Raw genomic sequence first — 13,644 nt, 5'->3', positions numbered from 1 at the left:
CGTTCGATTTTACCCCCTGCCTAAGCCGGCCACCAGCAACCCACCTCAATTAGTGTCCCGCAGGCAATGTGACAACACATAAACCTTTGTCTTTTCATATTTTCACAGTAGGCTGGATGAAAGCCCATTTCGAATGGAGGTATGAGGCGTTGAAAAGGGCAGGTAGATGTTCTCTAACCTGCCTCTCTCCAGCAGAGTACCGGCCACCTACATCTCATGCTAAATGAAATGTCCCGCTTTATGCAATGGCAGACATCATCCTATTAATTCTTTAATTTCACACCTAATAAAATGTAGTTAAGGCGCTGCATGAACTACATATTGAAACAATAAAAATACAGGCTTTATTGCGTGTTATGGACTACATTGCCTATCCATTTTCATATAATGCAGTGTGGATAAGCCAATATATTCTTTGGGAAGATCCTTTAGGTAAACTGGAGGAGGTAATGGCATGGTTGCGTAGAAAAGTGGAATAAGACACTCTTGGGTTCCGCTGACTATAATCAGTCTGCAGCTGCAGGAGACCACATAAAAATAAAAACACATAAATAGACAATATTATATAAACTAGCTCATACTCCTGCTTTTATCAAAGTTGAAAGATGATTTAACTCACCAGTGTTGTTAACTAGTTCATTATAGTAGTATTGGCAACACAAACTGTTCTGAGAAGATTCTTCAAGGACAAATATTTACTTAAAAAAAAAGAATCATATTTTCACCATTTGATTTATTTTTCTTTTTGTTCATCAGTAGTTTATTTTTGTAAAAACTCAATAATGAGTAAAAAAGAGAGCTTTATTTACATGGCACTGCTTTGCCCACATACTGCCTCTCTTCTCAGTAACAAACTTATAAATAAGCTAAATATCATTATACATATTTTGTAGGTTGCAAATGTCTTCAACTATCTATACTTAGAGGTCTGGTCTCTCATTATAACATATGGAGTCCCAATTAGTGAATAATTTGTTGTGCGGTGAAAGATCATGTCTGTTTATTGTGTACCAGTTGTTACTGTAGGAAATTCGTGTTACACTCTCACTAGATGAGGTTTGAGAGTGAAATTGACTAAATATAGATTTTAACTGGCTAGCTGTGAGGTCCAGTATACAAGACCTCATAATCCTGATCACCAGCTAATAGATTTCTATAGATCACATAAAACACATAGTCTGAGAAGAAAAGAAAATGTTTTCTGTTACATAAACACCCCACTCTCTTTCATTTAGACAGAGGATACTTATTTCCCTTGTTTTAAAACTGGAAACTTCAACAGATGGAATTATTGGTCCTAACAACCTTACTCTAAAAATCCAAAACCTGATCCAAAGTATGGGTGTACAAACTCTTCAAGTTAATGATACATTTAATCACCTTCAGGAGCTGTTTTGTGCTGGTCTGGGTCATGCTTGCTCCAGAAACTATACCAGGAACATTATCCTTGATGGAGGGAGGCCTTATTTCTTTGTCACATATATATATAATATTTCAGCACATTGAAATGATTTTCATTACATATCCCAGCTTGTTAAGCAGTTGTGTTCAGAGTGCAGCGTTAGCTTTGATTTAGCAGAGATGGTTACAAGCCTTGCTCAAGGGCCCAACAGCTTGGCAGTGCTTAGTGAACCTTGGCCTTCCTATGAACAACCCAGAGCCTTAACATTTTGAGCCACTCCGTCCAACGATGCTGAAACACCCTGGATCTGACACCTTGTATGCGCTCGTTCACACCTAAAGACAACTTAGTAACGCCAGTACACCTACTGGGAAGTGAGACAAACTAGAGAATCCTAAGGAAACCAACACGGACACAGAGAAGCAGAGAACATGCAAAACTCCAGGAGCATGTAGCTGTGAGGTATCAACGATTCCTGATGTGCCACCATGCTGCATTGTCTATTTACTCACATGTCTATTATTACGTCCCTTCGGAAAATTGTACCATTCCATTTTGGTATTTAATCATGATATGACTATGGTATGTCACACTAATCAGAAGTCCTGCAATGTCTTTCAGGCCAAAACTGTACACTACCTGTACACTAGCCAGTGCAGAATCCTTTAACACAAAATGTAGATAAGTATTACTTTTCTCATCATTTACGAGACCTTTATTACTAATTCATACTCTGCATCATGTTTGTTTTCAGCTGTGTGACTTACACACGGAATAGTGCAAAACAACTCCACTTTAATATTCTGTTCACAATGCAAACAAAAAGCCAACAGATGCTGACCTGGCTGCTACGAGATATTACGCATGTGTTTCTCTAAATGTTTTCTGTAAATCCTGTGCACTGCAGAGGATTTAATGTGAAAACATTTTTTGCAGAAGGACCTTTGTTTTTCTGACTCCAAGAGAGCCTTGTATTCAGCCCGGTATTGACCCACTCTCCTCAAGTGGAAAATGTACAAGAGAAACAGATTCATGTTGTAGCCAGGTTAAAGGAAGCACTAATGATGTTTGACAGAGCTTAATCTGTCTCTGCTACAGCATGTTTTAAATCAACAGAAGAATAAGACACCCTAATGTTACACTTCTTCAAAAAGTCCTTTAGAAAAGGTGCTACATAGAAGAGTTAGGTAAATCTAAGTGTGCCGAGATCTTCGGAATGTGATGAATACGATAATCTAGTTTAAAATGTGCTACTAAGAATATGAAGGTATACGGCTTATTTAACGAGCATGTTGTGCTGTCGAGCGTTATGCACGGTCAGCGATGAGATCAATATGTCACACAAGACAGGGCGTACATCCATGCGCTTTAATCAATACTGCATGTACTGCAGGGTGTTAGTGTTATTTCACTGACTGTGCACCTGAACAGGAAACAACACTAGTAGTAGAAAATCGTACGGCACACGCTCATTGCACTCGCTGCTCTCTGTGTTGGCCTTTCTCTTACACAAACATGCAGACTTTTCTTTCCCCAGGTGCTCTCTCTGCTGCATGGCAGTTAATAAATGTCAGAAACATGCACTATCTAAAAACAAGCATAGATTTATTTTTTTTTCCCTCCAGTTATTGAGAAGTCTTCGACGATTCCTAGCGGAGGCCGTGTGTGTGATCAAACATTATTTAAAACACAAAACAGCCCGATCTCCCTGCTGTTTGTGTGACCTTTTCTGGTCGGACTAGGCCTCAGCAGCTCTTGGGGATGCGGGAGCTTTGCGCAGGGCCCATCTGTGTGTGCTGGATGGTTCCATGGGGAGCAGAAGGGTCTTGCTCTATCACTCTTCGGTGATCACCCAGGCCTTAGCAGATGGGAGATCAATAAGCGCCCAGGCCCTAGCCAAGGCATGCAAACCCCAGCCCCTTTGAGGAAAGCAGATAGGGAGGAAGTGTGTGATGGACAGAAGGAAATGGCAAATCAAATTTGGCTGTGAGTGGTAATTGATGGCTGGATGAAGCAAGGGCAGGGTCCTGATGCATGAATCACTGAGCTGCATTGTTTAAAATGGTCAGTATTGTTTGAGTTTGCACTCACACGTTATCAGTGTAATCTATGTGGATAAAGCTGTAACGCACATAACAAACTAATCAAGCAACATGCAGATAACTCTAATATCAAGTTAATATCAACAATCCGGTGCTGACCCTGAATGAAACATCCTCTCTATATTCTAGCCAGTATTTGAGATAAGAACACAATCCTGAAACTTTCATATGGCTATTAGCAAAGCAGTTGGGCTTGCCCTTTCTCTGTCTAATCAATAGCAGCACCATATTGTGCAATAAATTACCTTGACCTTCGTCATCCCTTCAACCAGACAGACCCTCCACAACTTGGTATGCACAAGACATTCCTGCACTTAGCATGCAGAAGAAGTGCAAAGCTAAAACTTAACTCCTTCCTGTGTTAATCCCCTGCTTAAAAAGGAAATTATTTACGGCTCAGAGGTGAGGAATAGTTAAACGTGTGCTGGCAATCCGTGCGCTCCATCTTCTGCAGGGATCAATAGAGGAATTTCCACATATTGATCGTCTGTTAGTGAAATAAAGTGCTGGCTCGCAGGTCAGCGATATTAAATATAGGCCCCGAATATCAGTCAGTCGCTTTATGATTAGAAACTCAAACTCACGATACATGACGCACACGTAACTATTAGGCTCCTGACAGAATATAATCTGACCGTATAGAACATCAGAGCTCTACATGCAATATGGCTAAAGCGTTGTATGATATTACCACATGCATGTCGGTATTAAAGTCTAGCTCACAGTAAACTTAAACTTCTCTACAAAACAACAACAACAACGCAACAGAAAAAGCATAAACACAACGACACACTTGCCAAAGCAAATGCAGACTTAGCATCACATCACTATTAACTCAGTCTTATGCTCGCTGCCGACTGACTACAGAGTGCATCTGTCTGTGAGAGACAGCAAAGCTGGAGAAGGTTCACATTAAGAGAAAATATAAGGATAAAGGCATCTACTGAGGCTTTTATTCATGCTTAGTATTATTAAGGGCATTCATAGGATGTTATCTGCATTATCAGCTTTGCATGGCATTACTAGGAGATGCTGAAAACTCACCTTGTTACTCAGAACAAAGAATATCACTAATGACGTCATTTTATTTTGCTAAATAGTTACCAAACTGAGAAAGTGAACGTGATGTTCGGTAACGATTATTGTGTTTCTGACTTTTTTTTTTGCTTAGTGTATTTGCACTTACGGCCCACAATATCTTACAGAACATGTCTCGAGTTACTCGTTTGAGTCTAAAGAAATATTCTTTACACACACACAGTGCAATGCCTAAACTAATGAAGTGAACGGTACTCAGATTTATTTTTTCAGATGATACGTCTACAAGACAATAAATGAGCAAAAACACAATATCAATATTGTGAAGAGGTTCACACCTCGAGCTGTTGAGCTCAGTCACTTGCTGTCATATCATTCACTTGGGTTGGTTCACTACTAATCATTAGCACTATCAAAAATAAACAAGAAAAACACGTACACTTCAAGAATCTCAAAACAATGTGATGTGCAGTTTGTAGTCATGCTCACGCTCAGGCACTAGAAAAATTACAAAAATCTCAATAAAGTAAAATCAATTTGAAGTCAGTCAAACTCTCGTCATAGGATTAATATAAAACCAATAATAATCAATAAGACATTAATCAACTTTTACTAAAAAACTGTCTTTCAAACATTCATTATATTCATTATTGCTTCTTCCAAACACTTCTAACACTTAAGCAAAACTTTGGTATCTGCCAATATTTCCTTCTTGACATTTCCATCTTGAAATTATTATTTTTAATTCGACTCTCAATGATCTCATGTTTGATTAGGCGTAATCTCGTAATAAGAACTATTTAATCATTTCAGCTCCATTCAAGATACTGATATAATCTTGTGTGTCCTTTGACGATTTATTCGATGCCATGTCAATACTAGATGTAGAGCTACACATCGTATCAGTACTATACAGGACGCAGTGCATAAACTGGTCACAATGTCCATGACGCTTAATAGATCTAATTAAGTACTAATTACGTACTTGTAGTTCTTCTGATTTGTAATGTTAACGATCGTATATGAGACACAGGATCACAGGAGAAGCATATCACTGCTTTCATTAAAATAGTTGTGTTGTTAATCTATAACTAATCTATACATAAAGGTAACGTGTTTTTTTAAAAGGTCCTAAAATCAACAGATAAACAGGATATAAAAATGTCCATTTTTATATCCGCTATATGCCGTGAACTACACGACCACTTAATGCTCAAACATAAAATGGTACACATGACTAAGCATACAGTTTATAAACCTTCTGATTTCTTCATAAACCACAAGTTCTATTAATCAGTAAACTAATCCTGACCTTGAGCCATCCACATGCAAGAAGACTACAGACTACATTTTCCCTTTTAATCAGTTCAGTTTACATATAAGATAACTAAAGTCATATAAATTACATATTGTCACGAACACGGGAATGATTTTGGCCCCTTTGGATTTGTTCTGTTTGGAAATGGCTTTCTAAATCTGGCTATAATGGCTAAATGGATAAATTCTAAACACACCTCCTTCGTCTGCTCCTCCCTGTCTCCACACCTGTTTCCCATTGTCGTTACTCTGTCTATTTAACTGTGCTGCGTTGCCTTGTGCAGCACGGAATCTACTGTTGTCTTGTCCTGTCTTTAGTCCGTGTCATGTTTAGTGTTCTTTTGTTATTAAACCTGTTTATTTCGCCATCCTGCATTTGGGTCCATTTCATTCCCGTGTTCGTAACACATATGGCCCAATATGAGATAGACGGATAATAATTAACGTGGGTGTTTCTACTAAAACCCGGACAAATCCACGTAATGTGTGAACATCAATTTTTTATGGCAAAATCGTCATTGTTGTCTCTAGTGGTACCATAATGAAGTGTTAACATGAAAGGGTTAACAAAAAAAAACTCAAACCATCTGCTGTTCCTCCTTAGAGCTATGCAGAGGGAGTTGAGAAAACCTAGTTGCATCATATGCATCAGTTGCAATCCATTTCCTGCTATCAGAGAGCTCAAGAGACAGTATTTTGTCTAGAATTCCAGTCCGTAACACTGTGACCCCTCCCCTCTGCCAGCAGCCACTCACGGACGAGCGCTGAGACAAATCAGACACTCTGTAAGCCAGTTTGATTTGGTCCTGGCCAATGTGCCGAAGCCTCATTATTTGGCCTTTGAAATAGTCCCTGGCCATGTTGAGCCTTGAAAAACAATTAGCACAGAAGCAGAAGGTAAATGAACTGTAAAGAAATCATGGCTTGATGACCAAGGCTTTATTTGCTCTCCATGGAGCAGAGGGAGAGAGAGAGAGAGCAAGAGAGTGAGAGAGAAAGAGAGAGAGAGAGAGAGAGAGAGAGAGAGAGAGAGAGAGAGAGAGAGAGAGAGAGAGAGAGAGAGAGAGAGAGAGAGAGAGAGAGAGAGAGAGAGAGAGAAACACAAACAGGCTCAATTTGCAAGACATGCCATGGGTGTGTAACCAAGCAGACTGAAGTGAAGCTCCCTAGGCTATGAAATCCATTGACTGAGTTTGCCAATAGAGTCTGCTGAAAGCAAAGGAGTCGTGTGATCAGTTAAGTGTACGCTAGTTCCTGTGAGATTGGATGATGACTAGGCAATACACTGTGCAGTAGACTAGTAGCCAGCGAGTCTGCAATGGCTCCATGACCCTGTCTCCTCTCATGCTTTTGTTTATCAGCAAACACGACTCGGTGACAGGCCACAGGCTCATCTCAGCAGCTCTGAATGATTAAAAGAGTAATCTGACTCAACTCTGCCAGGGGTGCAATTACTCTTCTACCACCTTTCTGTGTCATGTCATGTGCTGCTCTGTACACCAGTAGCAGGGTGGGACAGTCTAGCACCGTGTTCAGCTCCGTGTCACATGGACTTAGTGAACATCATCCGAAACTCATCAGGACATGCGTTAATTACGTACTTTAGATCAAATCCAGTCTATCATAAAGCTTTTTTTATACTGTGTAATTACAGCAGTCTTTTAAGAATATTACTTGTCACGCTATACCCGACGATCCCAATAAAATCTCTTGGAGTTCTATAACAGTCTGTGCGGTAATGTTTGTGTCAGATTATATGATAAAGATCCTCTAATAGTGGACCTGCAGTTAAAGAAGATGGCTACGTTCTACAGGCATCATCTAGTCTGTCCTCTAATCATTGCCTCATAAGCAAAAACATCCACATCCTTTTTAAAAAAGGAAGGAAGAGTCATTCCAAAAATGACTGCGTAAAAGAGAACAACATGAAAAACATCATTCTTCAAAGTGAGCATGTTTTTCTATCCTCTGGCACGGATTAACATAGTAGGCTACATTAATGTCTGCGTACGTCATTATATAAAGCAGTAACTGCTGAAAATACACATTTGTAGCACTTTGTATAGAATTTTAGTCAGCGGGAGTTAATTTATATGTGCTTTATAAATAAAACTGACTGACTTACAGCCTAGCAGATGTGCTATCTTTGCAACTCACTATACAAAAAAAAAGCTAGGAATGTACGCTGAACATTTAATATTTGATAATTAATTAAAACTTATGACTCAGCATGGCCACTACTGTATTTTCAGGTCCCTGTGAGTTTCATAACATCCTACTCCAACGTCCTGTTGGCGTTCTTTAGAGGCGTGTAACAGCAGAGGATTGTAGTATAAGCATTCAGACAGTGGCAAAACTTTGTAGACAACTCTAGCAATGTCAATAAATGGCACATTACACTCTCTAAGAAAGCTAATCTCAATTCATGAATATTGTCAATGTCATATGTTAATAAAACTGGGCCAAAAACAGTTGAACCCTAAAGCTACATGGATATGATGATAGAACTGCAGTTTGCGAACCCTGTGTGAAAGATAAACAACATTACAGGTATACTTGCTGAGTACCGATCACATGCTGAGTGGATAAACATTTCCACAATATTCCATTCAATCTTATTCCAAAGCAAACTGCTGTCAGTGTTCTAGACATCTTCTGTGAAAGCAGTGTGGAGTGTGGCACCGAGGTCTGCCAGAAGAGTCATATCTCTTTGTTTAAATGCTGTATTGCTGTGGGTTTTTTAATGAACTATAATGGCGATCCAGGAGGATTTTAATTAATCTACACGCACACATGCAAACACACACACACACATACACACAAAAGGGCCCCACATTTAGCGCTTTCAGGAGAGCGGGTGGATATTAAAATAAGACATCTGACAGGACTGTAGAAAAATGGAGGCTTTAATTGCTCCAGAGATGGCAATTATTATGAGATTTAGAAAGCCATTTTCAACAGCAGACAGGAGTCATTTAGTCCCGGTCTTAAGTGCAGTGAGGAGCCGAAGGTCACGTCACTATTGTCATTACTCCCTGAATAAAGATGCTAATGAAAGGCTTGACTTACTTCCCTCTGCTCTCTATAAAGGTTGCATTAGAGCCCCCCAGCACGAAGCCGGGGCCATCTTTACTCATATTAACCTGCAGAAAGCCTTGTGATGCAGGGAAGTGATAAACATCTCCCATTTTCTGCAGTGTAACCAACACCATTACACTTCCTAATGAACCTAACTGTAAAGGTGAAAGACCATGTGCAAATGGTTTAAATGGCACACATATAATTGCATTTATAAGGGCAGAGTTTCTCTGTAAGCTGTTTAAGAAGGTGCTAAGGCTCCTTGTTACAGCTTAGAAAATTGTAGGGGTTTTGAAATGAATAGCAATGTTTAATACTTACATTCATTTATTTCCAACAATAACGCCTAAAGAAGATTCTGAAATAAATCTAATATTAAGCATAATAATTTCTGCCTTTAGGTTGCAATGTGGCAGAGCACACTCCTGTCTTTATCATAATGCATTCTTTCTGGGTCTTATCTGCCATGATAATTCACAGAAAGAAAAACATCTATATGATCAAAGTGCTATATTTACAGCCTTACTCATATGAAAGTATGAAAGGTTATGAAACGCCAGTGATGCCCGGCCTTCTATTACTGACCTGTGCGACAGAAAGCAGCATAATTAGCACCAGTTTTGTGCAGCTTCACACATTTAAAATAATATATCGATTGTTTCAAATATCCCAGATAAGACAAGATTCTTGCTATTATACAATAATTACATGTACTATATACTTTAATTAATGTAGTTATATGTAGAATCCATTGTTTCTCTTATCCCTAAAACAACACACTATTAAAAGCATAATTCACCAAATATTGTTCAATCATTTTAAATGATGTACTTACTTCGAAATGAACAATAAAAATACAATAGTAATATCGCTAAAATCCATATTCCCTCCTGAACAAATACATTTTAAAAGGAATTAAAAGGAAAAAGAGGTGTCTGCTAGACATATTTCTGGAAGATCATTTCAGACATATGGCGTAGCAACACAGAACATGACCTCAAAGAACATAATTTAGTCCTGGGACCATGAAATTAAGACACACCACCAGATTGAAGACTATGGCTAGGGGTCAATGTATATAAAGCCCTGTAGTTAAGTGCTTCATCATCAATACACTTAAATGTCAAAAGAAGAATTTTAAAATCAATTCAATGGCTAGAATAATAGGCCAATAATGACCTCATACAAGTGGTGTGACCTTGCGTTCTTGCTTCTTTCAAAATTGCAGGGGTATTTTCTAAGTGCAGTTTCTAAATATTGCTGGCATAAATCCCTGACAATAGCCTTATAGATTAAAATATAGGTCTATGCCCTAAAATGGAAAAATGAGATTACTTCTTGTTCTTGAGCCCAGCAATATTTAACTGACGATGTTGTTCTGTTTAGTCACAAAAAAAACAATATATTGTATATTGTATATTGTGTGTGTGTGTGTGTGTGTGTGTGTGTGTGTGTGTATATACAAGCAGATAGATATATTATTATTATTATTATTATTATTTATTTGTTTGTTTGTTTGTTTGTTTGTTTGTTTGTTGGTGGGCAGGGGGGTAAAATTAAAAGAATTTTTCTCTTCCTGTCTAATAAGCAGTGTCTGACTATCTTTGTCGACCTTTTCCTGGTCCCTAAGGGAGCTCTATTTCCACATTGCATGCGGTCCAATCAGTAGTCCAGTGGATACATTCTGCTAACATATGTTTTATTCATTTTACTTATATATATTTTTTCATTTTATTTATGAATTTTTTAAAATTTTTAGAATTTTATTTCTCCTTGTACACTCCTTTTCCCTATCCAGTTTCCAATACATAAAGATTTGTCTTCCGAGTGAATAATGAGCCATGATGCAGAATTCACAAATTCTAAGCCCCCTGAAAGCCAAAGACACACACTATCTATGTATTCACTGCATTGACCATCTTAAAAACCTTTGCTGCCAGAAACATATAAATCAACCCTGGGAAACATGCTGTGTGTTCCAGGGTCACTCTTTGGGCTTGCAGCCAAAGAAACCCTGGAGAGTAGAGTGCAGGTTTCAGAAACTAGAAACCAGCACAATCAAATGCACCAGCTATGTAACAGCCTTCTGTCTAGCTTGTGCAAGCTCTAAATGGACACAGTCACGCTCTCAGGTCCCAAGGTTAACTCATGGGTCATGATCCACCCACCCCATCACCACAACTTCTACTTCTACTACTAAAAAGTCCTATTGAGCTGGATGAAGTAAAGTAGAGCTTGTTGGCAGGTTATTTTAGAGCCAAAAACAAAGGACAGTTCCTAGATAAACCCAATGTTACCCAAATAAGCAGCCACATGTCAGTGGACCTATATGATGCACATTTTTACACCCCTATTAAGCAAGGCCCCAGAACACAGATCTAGGTTTTGATACACATTCTACTTTCCAATCATTCCCTACTGCTTTTCTCTGACAACATCAATGTGTATCAGATGCAAGCATGATGGCCAGAGGCATAAAGACACTGCTGCTGCACTCACTATGTGTAGGACCACCTATTGCAAAATATTCCAAGAGTGTTAACTGTTTATGCAGCATCAGTCTGTAGCCTGTTGCAATTCAGACCCTGAATAAGATAAACAGAGAAGCAATCCACACTTCAGTGAGAGCAGCACAAGCGCTAACTCGCTGTAGGCATCAGGCTGAGGGGGCAGTGTGAAGGCAAAGGTCACCGCATACATGAGCACACACAAAATAAGTTATCCAGGTAATTGTCACTACCACTAGTGGGGTTCTCAGGTGTTCACATTAGGACAGTTAGGACATAACTACTGGCACATTCAATTTATTATTATAATAACACATTATATAATCTAGATATAATATATCCATGTATATATCCATTATTATTATTTTTTGTCGATGGATAAAACAAATCTATAAACTGTTTTCTTACACACACGCGCACATACACACACACACACACACACACACACACAAACACACACACAAACACAAACCTATATATACACCAGTATCCTTTTGTTTAACACCGGACAAGATGATAAAAAAAAATCACTCAAGGTAAAGTGCTTCAATGCCTCTTCATCGAAAAATTATTTTCATAAAACATGACAGGCCATCCAAAAAGAAAAAAAAAACGGCCAGAGAACTATTCGTTTATCGCTCGGAAGTCCTACCTTGGTCTCATTAGTTAATCATAAACAGATCTCAGCAACAGACACAGACTTTACAGTGACATGCATTGAGCCACTGGCTTGAATTCAGTCCACGTTAAACTCATCAAATCACATTTTCATGCCAGTGTATTGCTGTGAAACAGAATGGTGTGTGTGCTGAGTTACAATGATAGGCTGCATTTTCTCACACTTACTCCTGAAGGTCTCTGTGGACAAAACAAGGAGCACGTGACTCACATGAATGGAGAAAAGTAAACAGTAAACAAAGCATTTTAGGAAACTGGAACAACTCACAATACTATTAATTTCATTATATTTTTCAATAGCAGTATTTTTTTTTTTAATGGATCAGAGCTTCATGAAAAATATGAGTAAGCCACTTAAAGCAAAAATATATGTCTTCATTAAAAGATGAGTAAACTGTCTGAGAAAAGTCAAAGTGAGGAATAATTACAGTGGTGTTATTATGGGTTTTATAGTAAACAAAGCTGTTGCTTCACATCTCTCTTTGTCTACAGAAACACATGACTCTGAGAAGAGAAGAAATACAGATCATGTGAGACAGGTCATTATTCTGTGCTAAGCAACTTTTAGCAAACTTTCTTGTTGATGTTTATGAAAAGGGCAAAGCAAAGAGAACTGCATTTGACTTTTAAACGCTAAGGCACGAAAGCATTAGATATATGAAACCATTAAGACAGAGCTGCAGCTGCAGGCTTTAGAACATATAGAAATATCCCACTAACTAAAGCAGCGTGTTTATATATTTTCTATCAGCTGTGCAGAAAATAAACAAACATGGCGATGCGTATAAACAAGCAGACAGCAGTGCAGTGTGTCTACCTCGATATCCGGCAGGTCCTTGCTCAGCATTCTAGCCATATTTGTTTCGAAGAATCAAAACCGCTCAGAAAATATCAAAAATTTAAAAACGAAGGGTTTTAAAAAGGCAGTGTTGAAATCCAGCGAGCTCTGAGGCGCGGTTAAAGCTTGTAAAGTCGCAGGAGTATGGAGCAGACTCCAGTATACACACACACACACACACACACACACACACACACACACACACACACACCGCGTCTTTCCTTCTTATTTCAGGAATCCGTCCTTTTCTGGACCGGAGAGCCTGAAAATGAGCCAAAACTAGCACGACTTCACTGATAAAGCCTTCAGCTATCGGTTCCAAGAAGCAAGAGTGTGTGTAGTAATCTCACGTGGGACTAGAGAAAGTTCAGGAGCAAACTTTGTACTGTTGATACACAGGGCGGTGGTGTGTGTGTGTGTGTGTGTGTGTGTGTGTGTGTGTGTGTGTGTGTGTGTGTGTGTGTGTGTGAGAGAGAGAGAGAGAGAGAGAGAGAGAGAGAGAGAGAGAGAGAGAGAGAGAGTACTGACAGAACCAGAGGCTCAACATGACAATGACCACCAGTGTGAGGGTCATTTACAGAGAGGAAAGAAAAAACACACACCACAATAGTGAAATGTGCACTATACCAGATACACAGACTGTTACACTACTTGTTAATCCTTCTAATCTGTTTAAACCCTCTA

The 13,644-nt window shown here is 38.8% G+C and overlaps 1 protein-coding gene across 5 annotated transcripts in view; it reads right to left on the bottom strand.

The window, feature by feature from the left end:
- The window catches only part of dpyda.1 (dihydropyrimidine dehydrogenase a, tandem duplicate 1), a 127,208-nt gene extending 113,842 nt beyond the window's left edge, over window positions 1-13,366 (bottom strand). For 3 of the 5 annotated variants that reach the window (XR_007140073.1, XM_027149414.2, XM_047810773.1), the window contains exon 1: window positions 12,940-13,359. Coding sequence is in view for 3 of the 5 variants with exons in the window: in XM_027149414.2 (XP_027005215.2) it covers window positions 12,940-12,978 (39 nt within the window). In the remaining 2 variants the exon portion in view is untranslated. Of the gene's footprint in view, window positions 1-12,939 lie in introns of all 5 variants that reach the window. The other 2 variants (XM_047810774.1, XM_047810775.1) reach the window with 2 other exon arrangements.
- Between the last annotated feature and the right edge of the window lie 278 nt (window positions 13,367-13,644).

Source organism: Tachysurus fulvidraco, chromosome 3 (genome assembly GCF_022655615.1).
Source record: "Tachysurus fulvidraco isolate hzauxx_2018 chromosome 3, HZAU_PFXX_2.0, whole genome shotgun sequence".
Lineage (NCBI taxonomy): Eukaryota > Metazoa > Chordata > Actinopteri > Siluriformes > Bagridae > Tachysurus > Tachysurus fulvidraco.
Note: the sequence above shows the minus strand (reverse complement) of the source record. Positions and strands in the feature narration are given on the sequence as shown.